Here is a 25,163-nt window from a genome sequence, read left to right on the forward strand (position 1 = left end):
CTCACCTAAACAAAGATATCTTCTTATTATCTCCCCAAAATACATTATACAGCACACATTTTCTTTTGCATTTTTAATAAAGCAAAACTTGAAAATGAGCAGCAATCTTTTTATTTCCCCTCTTAGAAAATCTACAGTGACCTGCTGGCAAATAATACAGTGGAAGTATCCCAGAAGAGGCTCGTGGTTCATTAAAATAATCAGCATATTCCAATATGCATTCGTCCCTGAAATAATAACAGTTCACTTTCAATAAATTAATTATGGTTTTAATGAGTGAAATTTACATTTACATTTCTGTCTTAAGATCTTCATGGGAGGCAGCATCCTTGCCTGTACAGTTCCACTAAAGCAAGGCCTTTTTCAGAGTAGACCAGCAGCTGCTGACGGATATGCTAACATTCTGCTGTTTCAGAAAGAGACACATAGGATGGCACAAGGGGCCAGACAGCCCTGGGCTTGAAACCAAGCTCTGCCACGTTCTACTTTTGTCACCATGGGCAAATAAGGTAACCTCCCTGTCACTTGCAAAATGAGAAATATGATAGTACCCACTACTGTAAGAGAAGGCTAAATGACTTAATACAGCTAAAGTTATCAGAAGAGTGTGGTTGGCCCATAAGAAACAATTGTTAACTGTAACACTGGTCACAATCGGCTGACACAGGTGAGGGGAGCAACAGAGGAGACAGATCCTTCGGTGGCCTTCCCATGCACACACAACTAGCAGCACCGAAAAGCACACACACAGTTTTGCTTGGCCCTTCATAGATCCACTGGGAACCCTACCTCCAACTAGATACTTGGAACAAATGCTCTATAGCCTGGATGGGCCAGAATGTTGGACAACAAGGGGTGTTGCGGTCACTCGAATTGTCAGTATGATAGAGAGCAAAGCAGTAAATGCTTTTGGTTTGAATCTGTTTGTTGCAAATCTTTCTAAAATATACTAATCCTTTCACTGTCCCTAACTGAACTCCCTAAACACAATTTTGTTTAGAAGACTGAGGAACAGGCATCATTTCAAGACCATTGTTCTCCTGTAACACTCAAGATACTGTAGAGTCACAATGGAGTAACCACATATTACTTGTCAACTGGCCCGATCCACTCAATCTACATTTCCCAAGTGCCTACCATGTGCCTGGAACTGGGGACTGTGTCTTATTTATTTATTTTTTTTCTGATTTTCCTCCCCCTTTGTGTCCTCCTTAAGAGAGTTCAAAAGAATTATAAGACAATCTGGTTAGTAAGTCCAGATTAATGAAGTTTCAGTATAATTATCAACCTGAAAAAGTTTAAAGGGTAAGTGAGTTGTACAGAATATGGAACTTGCTTTTTCAGGCAGCCTGAGTCCGATATACTCACGGCCATATATGGGACAAAAGGGGGAAAAAATGGCTTTTTCTCACTCTCATTGGTTTCTTTAGTTTTTCAAAACCATAATAAAAGTTCAACTGGCTCTATCTTTTTTTATTATGGTGCCATATTATCAGATAGATAGATAGACAGTCGACCTTATAAACATAGTATGTAACCCAATTATCAACAGAAATATTTGGGCAAAACTTTCCAGACTACTAAAATTATTATAGTTCACAGTTAAAATATTTAAATAAATTTTTCAGTTTCCTGCAGAAGAGGCCTTCAGTAATGTAAACTTAGGACGCAAAGTTATCTGCCTAACTAAACTGCTGTTTTCCCAGAAAGTTTTGCCCTAAACTTTTCAAACTGTCTCCTCTGTCAGCTTCAGAGAAAGAAACTGTAACAGAAAGCACCCTGTTTGCTTGGAAAATCCCTTAGCTTTCAAATAAAATTTTTTCTCGAGTCTTAAATTCCTCTCTAGTTAGCAGCAAAAATATCATATATTATTGATGGGATTAAGAATTTAAATTTTCAAAAGTCTCTTCAATTTGCTACCCAGTTAACTTGTACTTTTATAATTGATTTAATGATTTCATTGAGAGTGTCTAGGAATATTGGATGATAAAGAAGTTCTGTTCTACCGTCCCAGCTATAACACTATTTTTTTCCATGGCTGTCTTTTCTGCGATCATATAGCATTTTTATGTTCCGTTATAGTATTTATCACAGTTGAAATTTATTATAATTAGTTGTGTATTGGTCTCTCTCCTCACTCTTAATCATGGACTTGTTGAGGGTAAGGACTAGATTGTGTTTTACTCATCTTGCTATTTCCCCTAAGAGCCTAGCTGCTCAATTAATGTTTGCTGAATTATTGAAGAGTTCAGGCCAAAAATAATTAAAAAGTCAAAAGTGAGTCATAGCAGAAGAGTATCTACCCCAAATCCTGTAAGTGAAAAAATTTCATACAGCTTCAATTTAACTTCAGGTTTAAAGGCATAATGGTGTAGCTCAAGGAAAAAAAATCCAGGGATGTCAAGTAGATTATATTAGTCCTCCAGATGATACAGAGAATATTAAAATTCATCAAAATACAAATCTTTCTTATATGCTTATAAGCCTGAATTTGGGAGTTTTCAACCGAAGTGGCCGACTAAAGGTGACCATTCACAGAAGAAATGTGAAAAATCAAAAAGAAGAAAATAATTAAAAAAAAAAAAAAAAAGAAAGAGAAAGTAAACACAAAACGGCAAGGATTAGCAGTTTATCTAAACAAGTACTGCCAGTTAGAAAGATACCTGCTTGTCAGATCTTCAAATGCACAGGTAGTAGGTAGGATTCCACAAAGGCCTCGAGAAGGCTAGCCTCCAGCCTATATCCTGTCTGAGTGGTACCTAAGATTGTCAAACACAGATCACATTCAAGACATTTCTGTAGTTCCCTGGAAGGTAAAGGGGGATGGGTTGAGCATCCAAGGAGGATCAGGCTGGAAGATTATGAAGAAGGAGTGCAAAGAGATGTGCTCAACCAACTATTTATGGAAAAGAACAGGCCACCCCCAGTGCCCTCTTAGCTGTTCTCCCTGAAATTAGGGGTTCAGTTGTTTTGTTGCTTACTACCTGTGCATTTGAAGATCTGACAAGCAGGTATCTTTCTAACTGGCAGTACTTGTTTGGATAAACTGCCTGAAATATATTTTCAGATGTTCACCTGAGGTTCGAAGTACAGTTTGGGGCTACTTATAGGAACTGCAAATTGCTCGATGATAAAGATCCCTTCTTCATCTCTTTAAAAAATTAATCTCTCTGTCCTCAGAATCTTTTACAATACTTGAACATGGCGAGTACTTAACTGATTTTTTAAAATGCATCAATAGTCCATAAAGGGGGTAGTTTATATAATACTAATCTTATTAGCATGTTGCCTTAACTGAACCAACCAGCTGTATTCACTTAACAAAATGAACAAATCTACTCCCGTGTGTGCTGCTCACCAGCAGGCCCTGGCCTTCTGCCGGCATTTCAGGGCTCAAGTGCAGGGGAGGGGGCGAGGCCTTCCCCACAGGGTATCTCGCTCCCCCCATCCTGACATTTTTCTCCTTTCAACATTTCCCTCTTCCTTTAAGTACCCAATTTGCTTCATGAATATCTTTTTGTATAGTACGTAAACTGATGGTGTGCAGTAGTTTATTTAAGTTTCAAAAATGCTACTTTTCCAATCATCAAAGAATGGTTAGTAAATGCTGGAGGGGAGGCTGAGAAGTTTAGTACTGGGCACTATTAAACTTATATGAAGGGATGTCTGGGTGGCTCAGTGGTTGAACATCTGCCTTTGGCTCAGGGCATGATCGCAGGGTCCTGGAATCGAGTCCCACGTTGGGCTCCCCGCCAGGAGCCTGCTGCTCCCTCTGCCTGTGTCTCTGCCTCTCTGTGTCTCTCATGAATAAATAAATAAAATCTTGAAAAAAAACCTTGTATGCAAATTACCTATGTAAGTAACTGTCGGTCTCGCAAAGACATAGGTACACACAGCGATGCGCACAAGTCATGGCATGACAGATATTACTACAAACAGGAAAACCTTCAGCCAGCTAAGTTCTCTTAATACTAGGAAGATGCCCTCAGATGCCACAAAGTAACAAAAGGTAGGCACTACTCTGCTAGTCCCTGCCTGAAACGGTCTTTAGATGTAAACATTCCTATGTCATCAGTTACAAGGCAATGTAAAAATAAATGTGTAAATAGAATTGTAAACATATCTATAGAGTTTCGTGTTTCTGAATGCTCTAGAAAGTTGTAAAAAACATAGCATACCTCTTAATATGTGATATTTGGAGCTCTTCCTCAATTTTCCCTTAATTGGCACATCTTTAACAAAATGTGTTCTCTCCCGCTAAGAAGCAATATCTCTAAGTATATCTTTGATAACTTGAATTTTCATCTTGGTTCATACACCACACTGGTTTATTATGTCACAGTGTTTTTTCTTTGAACTTAGGCAGAAGCAAGCTATGTGAGCTACGGTACTGTGAACCACGGTAATTGATATCGGCAGGAGGTTATTTTGGATTGATCAATGAGAGTTGCATGACTAGCTCCAGTAGAGTGTATTTATTTCCTCGGAATATTTTTCATTTGATGATATAAATTGGTCATTGATATTAGGTAACTGTTTTTATCTTAAGTCATATACATATTTGAGGCAGGGAATATTTTAGCATAATGTCAGCTTTCTTGGCATTGAATTTTTCTTTGCTGATGAAAAGAATTATGCTTCCTTAATAACTGTCCATTTCTTAACATTTTGTACAATGTTCTGGTTTCATTTAGCACCTTTCTTTGTCAGGCCTTCCTTGTCCAGCCTTTGAAATTGGAGAGGTAAATCGACAATGATTAGGAATAGAACTGACGTTTAAAAACTAGAAGAATTACATCTAGCTTTTAATCTGTGTAAAAGAAGGAACATATTCAATTTGGGTTTAATAATGTCAAAAGCAGCCCACTATACTCCTGAAGTACTTTGTTAAAGCTGGAATCTTATTTTTCCAAACTGGAATATTTAATGGTTATTGCAGAATTAAAAAAAAAATATGTATTCACTTATGAGTGCTAACAAAACTCAGCTCTAAAATTTAAAAGTCCAGCTAGTAAATTATCCTCTTTTGACTTTCTTATTACATCCAGTATGACCAGATTAAAAACATATGAATTACACACTATGCATTTCCTTGACTCAGTAATTTTTTTCTTAAACAAAGTCAATTCACTAAAATATCCTTTGATGCTCATTCAGCTAAAACTTCATACTTTTTTGCAAAGACACATTATTTGATCTGAAAATATTTTTAAGTGCCTGGAATATATATTTTTTTAGCACTTGAAACTTTCTCTGGCCATCACAGCTTCTATTAGGGACTGTGAAACATTTTAGGATTATTGAACAAGTATCAATTATGTCTGTATCCTTAGTGTCTATCTGAATTGGAAATGTGCCATCTTTTACATCTTCACTAATAGAATTTTTAATTAGCTGTTGATACTGTCAATAATAGAGTTCACTATTATTTTAAAAGATGATTTGTCTAAGCAACTCCTTATCTACTCATTTATTCTTTATTTTTTAAACCTGGTGCATATTATTATAATCAGGGTAATTTTTAAACAGAACACTATAGTTTCAAAAACAGGCAAGAATTTTAGGCAAAATATTTTAATACATATTTACTAATGCTTTTCCTACTAATTGTAAGGAGTTTATCAATTTTTAAAATTACATAAGTGACTTATTTTAAATCTGATATTCTTTTACACTTTTAAGTCAACCCACAACTTTACTAAATATCTTCTCTCTACTGAGATGTAAGGAAGTGAAACAAGTAGAAGTTACAATCTATGCCTCAAGAGAGTTAGGATCTAGACAAGAAAAAAACTCCATGAAATTGCAGGAGAGTATATAATAAGGAATTATCTTATAAGATAAAGACACTAATTTAATGGCAATGTGCACTCCTAATTAGGGACAAAGATTTTAGTAACACTGCCTCCCTGAGAGAGTAGCTCTATGGCATCTGGTATATTACAAATGGCTGTTGTCATTTTTCATGAACCTCCATTTCCATTACAGTTTTTTATGCTTGCCCCTGAAATATAATCTGCACTGTGAATTCTGATTGAATCGGCTCAACACACAGCACAAAAAAAGATCCTCCTTTGCTGGAGAATAAGCCAAGGACAGTGTATCTCATCTATGCAATCAAATTCTGTATTCCCTATAAAGGCAAATCTTTCATTGTAGAAGGCTGAAATGAATGGTACTTAAAAATAATTTCAGGAGTGCCTGGGTAGCTCAGTCAGTTGAGCATCCAACTCTTAGTTTTGCCTTGGATAGTGATCTCAGGGTCATGATCTTGGGGTGGTGAGATCAAGCCCTGAGACCAGCTCCTCACTCAGCAGGTGTCTGCTTGAGATTCTCTCCCTCTCCCTCTGCTCCCCACCCTGTACTCTCTCTCTCAAATAAATAAATCTTAAAAAAAATGAATTTCAACATATTAAATTTAAGACACTGGAAGAGGATGAGGACAAAGGCCCAATTAAAAAACCCCAAACTAAAAAAAATAATAAAAAAATAAAATAAATAAAAAAACCCAAACTCTCTAGGTCCATAACACTGGCATTTGTTTGTGAAATGTATGAATTGCATTCACTTTTACTTACTCACTTGTCTCTCAGGATCTGGTTCAGTGATGGCGAAACAGGTGTTGATAGCCCTGATGGGCTGGCCTCTATGCCTCAATGATCCATTTCTACTGTTCTCCTGCCAGTTATAAACGATCTTATGCTTCTTGACACCACTTCATGGCTCAGGGGAAAGTCTTATTTTTCTAACTATACAGCTTTGTTGACCATTGATTTAGCCTATTCTGCCTGTTGGTTCCATTCCAGTAATTATTCACTTGAAAAATAAAATTAAAATCACTGCAGTACATTCATTCATTCATCCATTATTCAACAATTGCTTATTGAATGCCTACTCTGTGAAACGTAATTTATTAGGTGCCGAGAGAAACGGAACAACGGTTATGATGTGGTCCTTGACTCAAGGAAATTACAAGCTAGTAAGGGAGAGAGAGCATGTTTGTAATCACGAGCATCTACAATTCAATGCAGCAAAGTAACAGCAATAACGACAATGGCTATCTACTATGTGCCAAGCACTGCTCCAGATGCTTTAAGTATTTCATCATAGGTAAATTTCACAAGTGCTCTGAAGCTAGACATTATTTCTCCCTTTAAAAAAAGTTTCCCAAATGAGCAAGCTGAAGCTCAAAAGGTTTAGGGGAAAACATGCACAGTCACATGGCTAGTACAGAAGAGTCAGGCTCTAAATCCAATGCTATTTGATACTAATGCTCATTCTCTTTCAAGTATCTACTATCTCTAAGAAAAATGGTAAGTTCACCATCTATTGAACATCTCTATACCTGGAACTCTTCTGAATGGCTCACTTCAGTGTCTCATTGAAGCTTTGCAGCAGAATATGATGCTGCAATGGTTATGTAGCCATTTTGTAGTCAACAAAACTGAAGATTAGCAAAATTAAGTAACTTAACACCAGCCATTGAGTGGAAGAATTTTTATATGACTCAGGTAGTTTGAGAAGGTGTAATGGAAGAAGAGAGGTTTCACTGACTTTCCATTGATTTGGGCCAACTGAGGCAGGGGGAGGGCAGACAAGGACAAGGGAGATGATATCAGGAATGACACAGAGATGGGAAAGAGCTCTGGTCATCTCAAAAAGAAGAAACATCCCAGAGTGGTTGAGTATACGGGGCACCTGGGACAGGAGTAGAAAATTATGATTGGAAAACTAGTCTATATTCAGGTATCAGCCAAGGGGTTTGGACTGTATGCAGTAGGCAATAGAGAGCCACTGAAAGTTTTGGAGAGAGGAATGATCAAAGCTATTATTATTAATCACCTTCTCCAACCTGTTACACTTAATTTCAGCTTCAAGAAATCATGATTTCACTGGTTATTATGTGTTAAGTTCCTCCAAGAACACGAATGCTTACAGCTTTTATTCTAAACAGCCAGTTGTTATTATTGTTGTGTGTGTGTGTGTTTTAAAGGTTCTTTTTAAGTGACTCTTGGAAAAGCAAACTTTTGTGCCATCGCCCAAATGACTTCAACCTCTTTAACTCTCAATACTAAAATCAAACAAAGGGCACAAAACAGAAGGAAGCAGGAGTCTGCGCCTGGGAAAGGGTCAGATTCCTTTGGACATCAATCTGAAGTCAACTTATATGTACTGTGAAGTCATTAAGTAATTAAATTACAGAGCAAGGACAGGCAGGTGGGAGAGACTGGACAGGGAAGAAAGGGACACATTCGTTTTCTGGGTTCTGAATATTAGCAGACCAGACTTATGCCCCACCCCTCAATGTAATACATATAACAGAAATGCAAATGTGAGGATTTTGCGAATTTAATGACTGTGGTTACAAGTGTTTTCTGCAATCACGTGCCCTGTGGACTTGGAGAGGCTGGCAGTTACCCATGCCATTTGTGTCTCTCCACCCTGAATTTGTTTCCATGGCTGCCAAGGCCTGGCTGCAGCCAGTACTCTCTCGCTCCTGTGCTGCCATCTCATGCCAAGCTCACTATGCTTGAAGAGCAACTTCCAACTGGTGATCAATAAGAAATGAGGAGAAGCTTCTTGAATGGAAGTATCTGGCGTGAGTCCCAGCTGGGCAAAGTCTGAATTCAAGTTGGCCTTCTTCATCACGACAGTATCCAAATCAGCAACTTTCACAGATGGTGTGCCTCGGAGTGCTCTGGGCCCCCAAAGGTTACTGCATGGATTATCTGGGGTCTTGAATCCCCAGAGCGGGTTAGAAAATAACACTGGGCACCGAGAGTCAACCAGGTGCTCACCTCATAAATATTGCTTTTCACAAAAGTCTGAGAGACAGACTTCTCATTTAACAGATGAGAACACAGAGGCTTGAAGCAGTTAAGTAGCTTGACAGTGTGTTCATGCAGTCTGCCTTTAACCCAGTTAAAGACCCACCCCTGAGTCTTATCATCTTTCCACTTGGCCATACACCTCTCCTGGGCCACCACATAAGCCAGTTGGTCCCCAACATAGCTATAAACAACAATCACTTGAGAAATGGTTTTAAAATACACATCCTCAAGCCCAACCACAATACTGAGTATCTACAAGCATATTTCTAGCTATATCTATATATGTATATTATCTAGTTAACTATTTATCTAAAGCAGGGCTTCTCAACTTGGGCAAAAATCATATTTTGGGCTGAATAATTCCTTGTTATAGGGGGCTAACGTATGCATTATTAGAATGATGAGAAACATTTCTTCTGTTCGCATTTTTCATTTCCCAGGAAATTTGGATAAAGCACATTCAGTTTGGTGTTTGTAAATCACAGACCTAGGTTAGGATTTCTAAATAAAAAAAATGTGAAGGGGGGCAGCCCCAGTGGCCTAGAGGTTTAGTGCCGCCTTCAGCCCAGGGTGTGATCCTGGAGACCCGGGATCGAGTCCCTCATCAGGCTCCCTGCATGGAGCCTGCTTCTCCCTCTGCCTGTGTCTCTGCCTCTCTCTCTGTGTGTCTCTCATGAATGAATAAATAAAAATCTTTAAAAAAAAATGTGAAGGGGGGAAAAGCAGATTCTGGAAGATAATAGGTTGAATATCTTTTCTATTTGCATAGTTTGCAAACCTATGTGAACAATAACTCATCTTGGGCTCCAGAGTGGGTGTGTTGTCATGGATGTTTTCCAAAGCAGGATACAACATAGCGTATGTCAAAATATGAAATAAAGACGAGATACTTTAGAAATTCTGGAAACTGCTATTTGATTTATGGGTTTAATTTGTCCACATTTTTCAGAGCGCTTTTAAAGAATTAACTCTACTTATACACTGTCCAGCCCCAAACTGGTCCACAGTAAATAGTCTGGATTCACTTAAGTTTTATTTATTCAATTGTTTTTCTTTGAAAAAACTGAGCAATTAAAAAGAATTCTATCTGAATAAAATGCATAAAACCAAGGCCTTGAAGTATCACTATTACCATTTCATTTCATAATGATAAAAAGAGGGACTTTAAATATATCTTCTAAGTGGGTTAGGCAACGTCCCCATGAAAACAACTGATAGAATGGAAGGAAATGGGACTCTCCTTCCTAAATTCTAGCCACCAAATGGCCTTCCACTTAGTTACAGTCAGCAAAACTTTCATAGAAAATGCTTTCCTCAAGTTCTGCTTCTGCTGCATGGAACTGCCATTAAACTAAATATATCTATATCTCCGATTGGCATAAATTCAGTGAGTTACCAATTTTTTATTATTATTACGTTGAATATATTTTTATGTGTATATTAAGGCCAACCATCCAGATCAACAGAATTTAGAGCATCTTTCCAAGTGTTTATCAGATTAGGCATTCTAAACTTTTCTATGGGATCACTGTGGGGAGTTTAGTGTAATTCCTTGTCTGAATGTATTTCAACAGCACCACAATTGAATGCAATAATATAATATGTCACTCCAGGGTCTTTGAATATAAGAGTATCCTTTTAAAACACCTTTTTAAAGAGCTGGTGTACTTTAATCTTAGAAGTTTATCTGAATGACTATTGGAAAGCATGCCAGTCAAGTGATTCATTTTATGTATTAATCCAGCTCAGCTGACAAGTAGTTGCTAATACAGCACTTCTAACATTGATTCAAATTCCATAAAAGGATTTTGGCTCATAAAAAATGCTGGCATGGCATCAGGATATAGGTGTTCCTATCTCTTGTCTATCGGAATATCGTAATGTGCCAAATTTTGCTGGTGACCACAAGCATTCTGAGAAGATGAGTGTTACAAAGACCAAATAAATGTATGGATATTAAAGCCACCTGCATCTCCCCTAGGTCTCACTCCTGCATCCCTCTAAAGGAAAGGTAAATCTTGAAAGAATGATCCTGCATGAGGAGTGGTAGGTGTGCCTTCCTCCCCTTCCCCCCACCCCTCTGTTTTTAATTCTTATTCTAGGAAAAGAGCTAATCTTTACCCTAACACAAGCATCAATAGTAATTACTGGGATATGGCAAATCTCTTTTCAGTCACTGAGATGATTAGTACTACAAAAAACAAAAATCTGACAGCTTCTTTCTGTTGGCCTAAAAGGAGAATGTGACCTTGTCCTGGGAAACAACCATCTACTAACATTTTTCATAACTTCCATGCAGTGATGATCTAATAAGAATCTAAAAGTAATTAACTGGATCTCTTTTAGCCAACCAAAGCCTTATTCAAATACACATTTTTGTCAGGATTCTAAGGGAGCCATAAATTGGGGCATTTTGAAAAACTGGGATCTAATCCAGTCCATGATCTGACGAGGGTTCAGTGGTAATAATAAATTGGGACTATTAAGACCGGGAACCATTCCAACATTTTATTTTGCCCACACCACAGGACCTAGCAAATTCTACTGCAAAAGACAGGGATATTCAGTGAGGAGTAAAACCATGCTGAATTAATCATTTGTATGTAATCATGCCAAAACATGGGTGTTTTCAACAGTTTAAATAGTGCCAAAGTTTAAGTTCAGTAAATAATTAATTATAGAGAGTCTCTTGGCAAATTAAAGAAAACAACCTTCTGGTTCTTTAATATGCACTCTTTTTAGGATACAATAATGACAATCCTATCAATTCATTTGTCGCTCTATGCATTTAGGAGTGCCATATTTATGTAGGTTATAGCTAAAATATTAATTCAGAACCTACTTTCCTTTTCCTTCTTAGAATACAGTAAGCATCTTCATTTCTCAGGATGAACAAATGTTGGATAAACGCTAGCCTTATTCTGGTTTTCATTTCAATTTCCAGTAACATAAAAATCTCCCATAATTAAATAAAATGCTGAGAGGTTGGGAATAGATTTTCACCCACTTGTATTCTGAAACTATAAATGGTTTCTGAATGTTTTTATTTCTCTAAGATGAATTTCGTTTATGTAGGGAACTTGCAGCTGCATAATTAAATCTTGGTTCACCAAATATCAAAAACACATGTATTGATTTAAACTAAGGGAACAGGCCACAAGCAGCTCAGCTGATAAGGCAAGAGAGAAGCCTCTGCAGCTCTTGGAAGGCTTCCTGAAGGAAAGAAAACTAAGAACCCTCAAGTCAGACACTGAAACCAATCAGCCTGCCTAAATCTTAGCCCCACTCTCACTTAGGCATTCCATGCAGGCCAGTTGTTGAAAACAAGAGCCATATGTTTTCATGCTCCTCAATCCTGAAGCTGGGGAAGCTGCCTCTTTGCCCCTCATCTCCTCATTTATCCTGCTAAGATTCTAATAAGATCTACAAAAACAACGTTTCATTCACACAGTAAATGAGTTCCCTTGCAAAATAAACTCTAACATGGTATTAAGAGTAATAGAAGACCTTAGAGCAAAAACTCATATGTTATTAAACTACATCCGCCCTCCCCCATTCTAGGAAGAAGTTTCATTTAGTGAAATTTCATTTCAGGGTCAGTAATATGGGACTTCAACGGGAGACAGCCTTTTGGTGTCAATGGAGACGTTTCCCCTCAGTACAATAATCATAAATAAATGAGGGGGACACTAATTTTTCTTTAACCAATCTTCACTTGATTTTTGAGAAGGTATTAACAATACAAGTACAACATGCATACACTTAGGCTCTTTGTAGGTACAAGAATCTGGTTAATTTCACACTTTGGAGACGGTTACAGACGTAAGGTAAAGTCTTAGCATTAAACACCAAAAATACGTTTACTGATTTGTTAGGACAATCTCTTGCTTTCAGCTCACCATACTAATTTATATAATCAGAATGTTTGGAAAATGTTAATTTAATTTCACTTGATTAAAAAATTCTAGGGGAAATAATCTTTGAATATAATATTGGATTCATCCTTCTAGCAATGGATATAGGCATTTGGAACTAATGTTTCATTATGGCCAATCTCACTGAAGCATGAACAAAATGATGAGTTTATTTAAAACAGGGCTTCGCTGCAATGGGCTGTTTGACTTGTGTCAGGAGAGGACACATGCTTAGCTCAGGAAATCAAACACGAGACTAAGAAAATCCTTGCACGCAATTTTGAGCAAGAAGCTTGGGCTTATCCACTCAGGTAAGAATAGTGCATATACTACCACGAACCAATGCTGTATCACGTTCAAGAAAGCTGCCCTAGAAAACACAAAGTAAATGCTTCTATACTTGAACATATTTATAATATTTCTCAGACCCTGAGATCTGGGAAAATCCGAAGAGATCACCCAAGGACAATGCAGCATTAATGATACACAACATGATTTTTAGGTGGTGGTATGGGGTTTGAATGTAGATAGTTACATTAACTTATGTGGTTTTGCTTCTATATAATATTTTACTTATTTGAATATATAAATATAAATAAGACAATGAAGGTAATATATCAATGACTCAAGTTCATGAAACTCTGATCGAGTCCAATACTTTCCTCATGCATTAATCCTTTCTCATTGTAATCATCAGCGTCTTATTAGACATTTTTCAGTATCAACAAGCTCACTCTCATGTGGCACTCTAATTGTTAGGATGTTTTTCCTTCTATTAAGTTGAAGACTACCTCTCTTAAAATGACTCCCCATCAGTATCTTCAAGAAAATAAATGAATGGATGAATAAGCAGAGAAAGACAGAGAGAAAGAGAGAGAGAGAGAGAGAGAACAGAATGGATGTAATAAAATACATTTAATTCCTCTTTTATGTGGAAGTTCTTTGGTCACGTGAAATCATCTAAGTCTTACCTCTACGGATTATATATTTCCAGGTCCTTCAGTTGTTGCTATTCTGTGTGTGTGAGAGAGGCAATGGGATATTCCAAGTGTGATCTGAGTAGTGTAAATCAGGGATTATTATTTCTTCCTTCATGTTACACATGAACTTCCAGTAATGTAGCCTAGGACTGGATTAAGTTTTTGGCAGGCACATCCTCATGTTGACTCATGCTAAACTTACCCTCAACTAAAACCATCAGGCGATTTTTTTATATATTTGGTATTAAGTCAAACGTTCCACATCCTGTGTTTGTACCGTTCATTTTTGGACCTAAAATCAAGACTTTACATTTATTCCTATTAAGTTTCTCTATGTTTGATTCAGTCCATTGTTCCAGATGATTCTGTCATCAACACATTATCAACCCCTGCAGCTTCTTGGCATTCACAATCTGATCAACAGCATTGATGCCAATGCTCAGCAGGCCAGAGTTAAAAATAAGTTTTGAAGAAAAACTTTTTTTTCTTGCAAGTTTATATTGATGAAATATTCATTAGCAATCTTTGGCTACAGTCCCTCAAATATCTAATAATTTTAGGGTTATGTCACTTGGTGTACATTTCTCTGTGTTATCCACAGATATCATGAGACAAGGAAATTCTAATGTCTGTGAAGTCCAGAGTCAGAACAGGGGTTTTCAGCCTACACACTACTGACTGTTTGAGTAAGACAACTCATTGTTAAGGGACAGGACTGTCTTGTGCATTGTAGAATGTTTGGTTGCATTCCTGGCCTCTACCCAGCACATTGAGGTAGCAATTCCTTTCACGTGCCCATTCTTCCTTCGGAGTTGTGACAATCAAAATGTCTCCAGATACAGCCAAATGTTTCTTTGGGAGCAAAATTGTCTCCTCCTGAGAACCACTGTTCTAGACTCTGTATTCCTCCAATTTAACCTTATACTTCACTCCAACTCCTATGGACTTTTTTTTTTTTTTTTTTTTTTTACTTTTTATTGCTATGGCTATATGCTAAAGTTATTCATATATAGCACTAAAACCAATTCCTGATCAGGAATTAAATATGAAGGTACATTAAAATGAGATGTGGTGCATATTATAAGAAAAATAATGGGAGGAATGAAGATGAATAATATAATCCTAAAATTTAGAGTTGAGGTTAAATTAATCCTTAGGCAAAATAGTTATGAGGAAATTGAACCTTCAAACAGAAACTATGCGATTTTAGAGGTCATCTATAAGGACTTTTGTATCTGGATGCTCATCAAAGTCTTATTTGGAAGAGTGAAAAATTCAAACAGACTAAATGTTTGACAATAGAAGATAAGTAAGTTATGGTATATTGATCCTCAAATATGCATATTTTCAAAATATTATGACATGGGGAAATGCTCACAATTTAATGGTGTGGAAAAAGGGAGATATATGCAGCATGGCTATCAAGTTTCAAAAAATATATATAGTAAAAAGATCATAAAGTATTAACAATTATTTATGGAATTATGCATGATCATATCAATCTCCTTTATACTTCTTTATGTCTCCAAAAATTTTTTTAATGATTTTATTTATTTATTCATGAGAGACAGAGAGAGAGAGAAGCAGAGACATAGGCAGAGGGAGAAGCAGGCTTATGCAGGGAGCCCGATGTGGAACTTGATCCCGGATTCCAGGATCACACCCTGAGTCAAAGGCAGACACACTCAACCGCTGAGCCATCCAGGCATCCCATGTCTCCAAAATTTTCTTAATGAACTTATTGTTTTTGTAAGTTTTGTGTGTATGGATGATACCAGGAGTAAGCATTCCAAATTCTCTTAGATGAGTGAGCACTGGCAAGGGTTTCTCTCTTGTGGTAAAAAAAAAAAAAAAAAAAAAAAAAAAGGCCAGTAAGATAGGATGCTTCAGAGAGGGCAAATGAGAAAGATGACAATATTTTTAGACTGGCTTATTCAATTCTCTAAGGGAAAAAAAATCTTTATGTGATTTTTCATAGGATAAGGATAGTTTAATGTTCCAATCAAATCCTGTCCCTTCAAGTCAGTGGTTCTCAGACTTTAGAATGCTGAAGAATCACACTGGGCTTGCCGATTAAATACAGATTCCTGGGCTCCAACTCCCAAGATTCTGATTCTGCAAGTCTGATGTGAGACTCAAGAATCTTATTTTTAACAAGCTCTCCATGTGATTCATTTTGATGCAGGTCGTCTATGGACTATACTTTGAGAAACACAGCTAGAAGAAGTCATATGGCTTTATTTAGATGAATATTTTTTTATTTAACGTTATTTTGGATAATTTTTTCTTGGTGATATACTAGGGTTGGTATAACCCCTAAGTGGTATATTGATTAACTGGCTTTTTAAAAACACAAACCCAATTTATTGCATTTGCCAATTTCTATGGTGTAAATTACTCCCACCATGACCAACTTTAAGCTACCCAGTGGTTTAACAACCAGCTCCCAAAATTCTTCTCACACGCTGATACAAGTTGGCTCTAGCACCATACAATATATATTTTATTTAATTATTTCAAATCCTTTGGGGTGTCTGGGTGGCTCAGTTGGTTAAGTGTCTGCCTTTGACTCAGATCATTGATCCCAGGGTCCTGGGATTGAGGCCCGCATGGGGCTCCCTGCTCAGCGGGGAGTCTGTTTCTCCCCTTCCCTCTGCCCTGCATGCTGGCTCTCTCTCCCTTTCTCTCATAAATAAAATTAAAAAAAAAAATCCTTTGGAGAAGGGATATGTTAATGGAAAACTATTATAACTGTGACAGCTAGAATGAAACAAATAAGCATTAGGACAGTTTGAATCACCTTAAAGTAACAAATTCTAAAGGTATTAGAAAAAAAGACAACTTCGTGAACTTTTATACACTGTTTCTTATTTTATTCTATTTATTTCCATGGCCATGTCACAACGAGTAATACTCTCACTTTCTCTAAGGGGTGTGAGTTGGTTTTCTACAGATGATGGCGAGCCAAGAAATGGGACTCTTGGGTTGGGAGGAATGCCAAGTGTTGAGCCTCCACCTCCACCCGCTGTGGTCCTCTGCTCCTGAGCTGCTGAAATGCTCTTGGTCATTAATTCTGTAGGACCTAACCATAAATCAACTCCTCCAACTTCTTCCCCTCTCATATGATTGAGATAACTTTGTCTCTAAGAAACCCATATCAGATGTGTTTTACGTGTTCATGTGTGGGAAGTGGCCTAAGTGGAGGCTAACAGCACAGTTCTTTCAATATTTTGACCAGACATATTTTAAGAAAATTGGACCTGAAGCCTATATAACCAGCTGAGGTAAATTTACAACCTTGCTTTTAAGAACAAAACTCCCTCAGGCACCTGCTTCCTTAAGGCAACCCCAGAAAGGAAATGAACTCTTGCTTAAAGACAACCCACCTTATTTTATGGGTTATCAATTTTCTAGCTGGCACACAGTTCCCTAGCTACTAAGAGTAAACCCTCCCAACCCTAAGCAAGTATTGAGCTACAAAAAATATACAGTCTGCTTTCTGTCAAACAGCTCAGTTTCCTGAAGATGAGGCAAGGATGTGGTGCCTGGGTAAGTGAAGTTAGGGGAGCAGCAAAGATCTATGATGTTGCCTCAACACCTAGATGTCTTTGCTGATAGATGCATTAAAATCTCAGCCTGAATTACATTTAACTTTACAGGATAAGTGAATCGTGGGCTACAGTGGAGAATTCATCTTCCCTGTTTTGGGGGGCAGCTCTGTCAGGTGAATAATAGTCAACAACAATGTAACACACTTGATTTCCTTTTAACTGCTCCACTGATCCTGGAAACAAGAGCTGATCAACGTCTTTAAAATGAGAAAGGACTAAGTAGGGTTTCTCTCCTTGCTATTGATCAAGTCAGCCCTCTCAATGGGAACAGACTACAAGACAGCAGTCAGACGTTAACAGTAGCTATTCAACTTGCTCTGTGCTAGAAAACAGGATGAATGAGTAGGATTTTCTTAGTATGTATTACTGGAGTATTAAAATAAGGACAAGAATGGACTCTTTAAAAACTGCAAGGGCTATTGTTACTAATAAGCAAGTGGCAAGTTGGACAAATCTGACTTTGTGCATGATAAAATCAGAATCAATACTTAAAATTATATGCTAGTTTTGTCATAATCTCAGTCTCTCTCCAAGATCCATTTGGTTGTGAAGGTGAAGAATTTTTCAGGAGAAATATGAATATTCAATGACATGTTTCAAAATCAGACATTTACACATCGACTTGGGGTAAGTGCCAGAGTTCACCTCAAAGATAAGTGAAGGGCCTCTTGTCCAAATGGAACATTAAGCTCCTCAAACAGGAGAATTCAGCCCTTGCAAACTGTCATTATTTCAGTAAACGAAACCGGCCCTTTAACAGATGGGCGACATACTTTGCAACTTGCTGATAGCCTAATAAAAGACACTGGCTTTTTAAAAATGAAGGACATGCACTTCTCAAATTACACCACCCAAATGGATTTAGCAGAATAAAATTAAGAAGGCATACAACAGCTTGACAGAAATTAGGAACAGACTATGGAAATTTGATAGTTCTAAACATCAACATCAAAATGACCTTTTCATTAAAAAAAAAAAAAAAAAGAAACTTATTGTTTAAACCATAGGGAAAATATACACTGATATCGTCAAAACTGGGGTAGCATATTTTGGAATTATAAATACCAATATAATAAAAGCATAAAGTTAATTTCTTCTCCAAATATAATAAAAATTCCTCAGACAGGGAGGTTCCATTTATATCAGGTACTTTTCCTTGTATATTGGTCAAACTTTATGCTTCTTAAAATAAAATTTCTCCAGTTGATTGATGCAATAACCCAAACAAACACAGGCCATAGGCCCAAACAAAATCAGTAGCTCAGCATTTCTGCTCACCTTTCACGTTCTTCTTTCATTTTTTCCAGCTCTTCTTCCCTCAGGCCGCCATGCTTCAGAGTACCCTTCTGCTCAGCCTTGCCACCCCTGTCATCTTTCTTCTTTCCAAATCTAGAAGAATATGAAAGGGAAGATGATTGTTAACAATAACCATGTTCTTTTGGTGGTAAATTTAAAATATTTATAAGATGAACCATCAAACCATAATTCTTTATTCTAAGTAGTACAAAATCATTTTGCGTAAAATGGAAGTAAAATAAGATATTGAAAGAGGAAAAAAAATAGTCACTAAATTCCCCTCCTTTTCCTCTCTTTCTTCTAACCTTCCATCTTTCCACTGAGATACTGAATGTGCAGCATGCACAAAGTCATGTGGTTAAAGAGTAAAAATCTCAAACCATTAATTCACTAGAAATGAAAGAACTGAAAGGTTATCATTAATATATGACTAAAAACTGACTGAACTCCTAAATAGGCCTCCAGAGCTGCAAGTGGCATTGACATTTAAAGTTAAACTCATGAGACTAGATAATGATGGTGCTTCAAGGGACTTCATCAAACACTTAGTTTACTACTCTCACTTTACACATGAGGCTTTTGTCCTTGCTTACCCAAACCAATTCAGGGAAGGGCTGGGATTAGAATTTGCGGTGTCTCCTTCAGAGCCCTGTCTCCTTCACACAACATATACTCTCTCAGGTAGCCCCATCATCCTAAATCAGCCTAGGGTCAGTATGCTCTCAGAACTCCTCATGCCTGCGATATTTGTAGCTAACTGGGAACAGTGGCAATTATAATACATTGGGTTTTTTTTTTTTTCCTCCAGCTTTATTGAGGTATGATGGACATGCAACATTGTGTAAATTTATTTTATTATTATTTTTTAAATTTTTATTTATTTATGATAGTCACAGAGAGAGAGAGAGAGGCAGAGACACAGGCAGAGGGAGAAGCAGGCTCCATACACCGCGAGCCTGATGTGGGATTCGATCCTGGGTCTCCAGGATCACGCCCTGGGCCAAAGGCAGGTGCCAAACCGCTGCGCCACCCAGGGATCCCCATTGTGTAAATTTAATGTGTACCACTGTTGATTTGATACATTTCTAAGTTGCAAAATGATTCCTACCACAGTATTAGCTACCACTTTCATCCCATCACATAGTCACTATTGTTTTTTTGTAGTGAGAGCATTTAAGATCTAATCTCAGTAACACTCAAATATAGAATAGATTTTTATTAGCTACAATCACCATGCTGTACATTGGATCTGAAACTTATTCGTTTTATAACTGGAAGTTTTTGCCTTTTGACCCAAATCTCCCCATTTCCCCCTCTCCCCAATGCCTGGTAACCACTGCTCTACTATTTCTCTGAATTTGTCTTTTTCAGCCTGCACAGTGTATATGTATATATATACACACACACACACACACATATATATACATACATACATATATGTGCACATATACAGTGTACATATATGTATATACATATATATGCATCTATGTGTGTATGTATATGCATATATACATGTTATCTGTGCATGTGTTTACACACACACACGCACACACACACTGCATCTTCTTAATCCATTCATCTATTGATAGGCAATTAGAATGTTTCCTATCTTGGCTATCATAAATAATGCTCTAATGAACATGGGAGTAGAGATATCTCTGGGGGATCCTGAACTCAATGCCTTTGGATATATATCCAGAAGTAGAATTGCTGGATCATAAGTTAGTTCCATTTTTTAATAGTTTTTATTTAAATTCCAGTTAGTTAACATATAGTAGAATATTAGTTTCAGGTATAGCATACAGTGATTCAACACTTCCATACAACAGCCAGTACTCATCACAGCAAGTGCTCTCCTTAATCCCCAACACATATTTCACCCATCCCCCACCCTTCTCCCCTCCCACCCCTCTGTTAACCATCATTTTGTTCTCTATAGTTAAGTCTGTTTCTTAGTTTGCCTTCCTCTTTCTTTTCTCTTTTTCTTTCTTAAATTCCACGAGTGAAATCACATGGTATTTGTCTGTCTCTGAGTAATGTATTTTGCTTAGCATAATACCCTCTAGTTCTATCCACATCATTGCAAATGGCAAGATTTCATTCTTTTTTAATGGCTGAGTAATATTCCATATACCACATCTTCTTTATCCATTCATCAGTCAATGGACACTTGGGCTTGTTTCCATAATTTGGCTATTGTAGATAATGCTGCTAAAAATATCAGGGTGCATGTATCTCTTTGAATTAGTATTTTTGTGTTTTTTGGGTAAATACCTAGTAGTGCAATTGCTGGATTGTAGGGTAGTTCTATTTTTAACTTTATGAGAAAACTCTATCCTGTTTTCTACAATGGCTGCACCAATATGCATTCTCAATAGTGCACAGAGTTCCTTTCTCTCTACATCCTCACCAACACCTATTATTTATTGTATTGTTGATTTTAGCCATTTTGACAGGTATGAGGTTATACCTCATTGTGGTTTTGATTTGTAGTTCTCTGACGGTCAGTGATGTTGAGCATCTTTTCATGTGTCTGTTGGCCATCTGGATGTAGTTCCACTTTTAATTTTTTTGAGGAACCTCCATGCTGTTTTCCATATTGGCTGCACCAGTTTGCTTTCGGACCAACAATGCTCTAGGATTCTTTGCAATTATGATGTTTTAAAAGAGCATTGCATTTCCTTAGCAGTGTTAGGAAAATAAAAGTGCACATTTGAAACAATAATAAAGCTATGGTTAATACTAGGACACATTCTTAAATAACAGGCATTTTCCCCAACAGATATTTTCCTTAGAAGTAATCTCCTATGGTCTTGGTATCAACACATAATGAAAGTAACTTATGTCTCCTAATAATGAGGAAAAAATCATTAAATTATCCATATTCTTTAGTTACGTTAAAGATTCTTGTCAAACTACAGGAAATGCCATTTTCCTTTGTTTCTTATTAAATAGCTGTAAATGTTACTTCTGTATATATAAATGTATGTATACATACATAGCTTGCTCACTCTACCTATGTAATTATCTGTGTATCCATTTATCTATGTGTCTGTCCATCCATCCAAACTGAGGACCCTACACATGCTCATGCTGACTGCCTGTCTCTGATCCCCATCTCTGTCCCCAACTTCCCAACATACACAGTGAGTCAGAATATCCTCACATGAAGACCTGACTCATAAACCTGAAACTCCCATCTTCTTCAGAATTTTGTAAAAATTGGTAAATATTTTGTCTTTTAGGATTGTGTTTCAGTCCAAAGTAGAGGCTGTCAATCAAGTGGCAGCAGTGGGTATCACGCATGGAAGTTCTCATTGCTAATACCCATATTTCTGTTGTTATTAGAGCTCAAAGCACCCTGCTTTCCTCAGATGCCTCTCCTGGTCTTGACTCTTCTATAAATTTTTCAATTTATAATTTCAATTAGTAAATTCTTGCTCATGAACTTTCTCTTTCCCCATTGCCATCTCGCCATCTGCCTTTGCTTCCACTGTAATTCTTGCTGTATCCAGTCTTGTTTGGGGATTCTGGTGGATCAACTATGAATTTTCACTCTATCACCCCCCAGACCTTTTTTTCCTGGTCCCCCTTCTATTTCTTAATCAATTCTTCTTTCCCACTGAAGAAATGACCTAGTGTCATTTATAGACTAAGGAAAAAATACAGACAAGATATAAGATCACTAACTTCCTAATATAACTCAGATTTGTTGACATATTTAAGATCTCTCCTTAACTTACAAAGCAGGAGATATATAAATAATGTGTTTTTTCATATGTACATTCTTCAGCTTTTCAGACCCATGTAGAAGAGTCTAAATTTCTTTATGTGAGAAGTTAATATCTTTGTACATCACTTAGAGAAATAGCTTTCCCTCAAAATGTCATCAAATACAGTAAAACTGGGCCAAAAAAATCAAAATTGTGAGGAGTGAGGATAGAATAATGCTTCAAGAAGTTGATGAGGGCAAAAATATTGCCCAAAATTCCATAGACATTAAGCATGTTTTTCTTCTATGTCCCAAATATTTCTTCTAAATTTGAAGGTTTGGATTATCTGAGATGAAAGAAGTCTTGTTTTTGAAGGGAAAACTAACCTATTCCTGAGTCTACCCTGATCTTTATTACCACAACCAGTGAATTGTTTTTTCTTCCTGTTGCTAAAATAACTCACTTGTACTGCAGCTCAAAAACAGCTTACTGTGTTTTTATCATAGTGGAAAAAGTCTGATAAAGGTAGTTGTAAGTAAATTCTGCAAAGCATTTTCTTCTTAGCAAGAACCATCAATAGTCAAACCAACCAATTCTACAAATAATATAAATGTTTTGATTTAAACTCCATGATCATTTATTAAAGTTTCCAAGAAGAAGGCAGAAATAGCTGTGAAATTTATTTCATTAGACAGAGAACAGTCATAAATTATCTTATTTTGTAAAGTTTGGGTAGGTTCAAGAACAGAATTATAAAACAATAATCTTCAAAAGGACTCCCACATTGTTAAGACGAGGACATTGAGACCCAGAGAAGTTAATTGCTTTTATTTATTAACACACCAAATTCTTTTTTCCAGTTTTGCAATCAGACAACTTAATTATCAGTGGCGGTGGTGGGAGGGTGTGGGGAGTTGGGAAAAAAGCATCAGTTTGGTGAATTATATAAGCCTGGTGTCCCGTCTTATGTCAGCCTATCTGGGGGTCACTTCCCAGCCTTTTTTACTTTCATGGACATACAGAAAGAAGAGTTGGGGAGGTTCAAGAACATTAATTCATCTCTCCATTAGTTAGTTATTTTTGTGAGAAAAGTCACAAGAACTCTAAATGGCTGAAATTATTGCTTTGCATTCTATGGTTTCAAATATCCCCTGCATTCCAGGCCTCCCATTATCTATTACCTAGGAAATTTGAGAGTTGGCCATTCTGGGCTAGGTGCCTTAAGGAAATTGCTTGTAGGTCAACCTTGCTTTATATAAAAGATATTTTCCTAAAGAATTCAGTGCAAACATATGGTTTGAATCAATAAAATCTTGCTTTCCATGTACCTGGGAAGACTGTTTAAAGACTCTTATGATGGATCTTTTTGTAAAGTGGAAAAATCACCTTTCAACATACCCTTTATGTAAATTTAGATTTTCATGAATTATAAGTTTTGCTTAAAACACCTGTCCCTGTTCATTTCTACAGAAAGGCTACATGAAACAGCTTTATGGAAACTAGTTTTCTTTCTGTTCCCCTTTCTTCTTCCATTCATGCATTTGTTTAAAAAATATTTATTAGGCATCTATTCTGTGGTGGTCATTGTCATAAGCACCTTAGTATATATGGATGTAGAGTTGGGATGCAAATCCAGACAATACCCCTATGGAATTTATATTCTAATGGAGGAGGTGGGCATCAAACAAATACAAATATGCGATTATAAATTGTAAAAAAAAATGCTATGAAGGGTTTAGGAGACTATAATAGGAGATTGATTGGTTGGGGAAGTCTTCAGTGAGGAAATGACATTTACACTGAGACTGCATAGGTAAGAGCCTCCAGACAAGGAGAGATGGGAGATAAGCCTTATGGGAGGAAGATAAGCATACACAGCACTTCATGACATAGGGAAGATCTGGCACATTCCAAGTGGTAAAAGAAGGCCAGAGTAGTTTGATAAGGAGACCAGAAGAACACACAGGATTAGGATGGAAAGCAGGGCAAGGAACCCATAGTGCAAGTGTAAGAGAGATCTGGAGTTGAGCCTAACAGTGGCATAAGGTCCTATTTTAGTAAATCAAGGGACAGAGAAACTAGATAAGGAATGGTAAATTTAGAGTCAATAGAGGAGAAACGGGCATAAGCAAGTCATTCTAAGCAGAAGTGATACAATGTGATGCACATTTTAAAAAAGATTTTATTTATTTATTCATGAGAGACACAGAGACAGAGACAGAGACATAGGCAGAGAGAGAAGTAGGCTCCTGGGGGGAGCCCAATGTGGGACCCCAGGATCAGGCCCCAAGCCAAAGGCAGACCCTCAACCACTGAGCCATCTAGGCACCCCTGTGATACACATTTTAAAAGATCATCCTGGTTGCTTAAGTAAAAAGCAACAAATTAAGACAGTAAAGCCAGGGCAGCCCTGGTGGTGCGGTGGTTTAGCACAGCCTGCAGCCCAGGGTTTGATCCTGGAGACTCAGGATCGAGTCATGCGTCAGGCTCCCTGAATGCGCCTTCTTCTCCCTCTACCTGTGTCTGTCTCTCTCTCTCTCTCTGTGTGTGTCTCTATGAATAAAAAAATAAAATCTTAAAAAAAAAAAAAAGACAGTAAAGCCAGTCGGTGAGTGCCACAGGAGTGTGGGTGAAAGACAAAGATGGCCTAGACTGGAGAAGTGAAGACAGCGGTTTGAAAATGGTGGGTCAGGGACAAGGGACTGAAAGTTGACTTTTCAACATGGTTATTTTAGTATATCTTTGGGAAATTCAAAAACATGGACTAGGGATGAGGACAGAGTCCTAAGGAACTGTAATATTTGAAGGCCAGAGAGAG

At 37.3% G+C, this 25,163-nt stretch overlaps 1 protein-coding gene across 5 annotated transcripts in view; it reads right to left on the reverse strand.

The window, feature by feature from the left end:
* The window catches only part of PARD3B (par-3 family cell polarity regulator beta), a 987,000-nt gene that overhangs the window by 178,308 nt on the left and 783,529 nt on the right, over positions 1-25,163 (reverse strand). For all 5 annotated transcript variants that reach the window (XM_072813099.1, XM_072813097.1, XM_072813100.1 and 2 more), the window contains one exon: positions 18,615-18,725. In XM_072813099.1, coding sequence (XP_072669200.1) covers positions 18,615-18,725 — 111 coding nt within the window. The remainder of the gene's footprint in view (positions 1-18,614; positions 18,726-25,163) is intronic.

This window comes from Canis lupus, chromosome 36 (genome assembly GCF_048164855.1).
Source record: "Canis lupus baileyi chromosome 36, mCanLup2.hap1, whole genome shotgun sequence".
Lineage (NCBI taxonomy): Eukaryota > Metazoa > Chordata > Mammalia > Carnivora > Canidae > Canis > Canis lupus.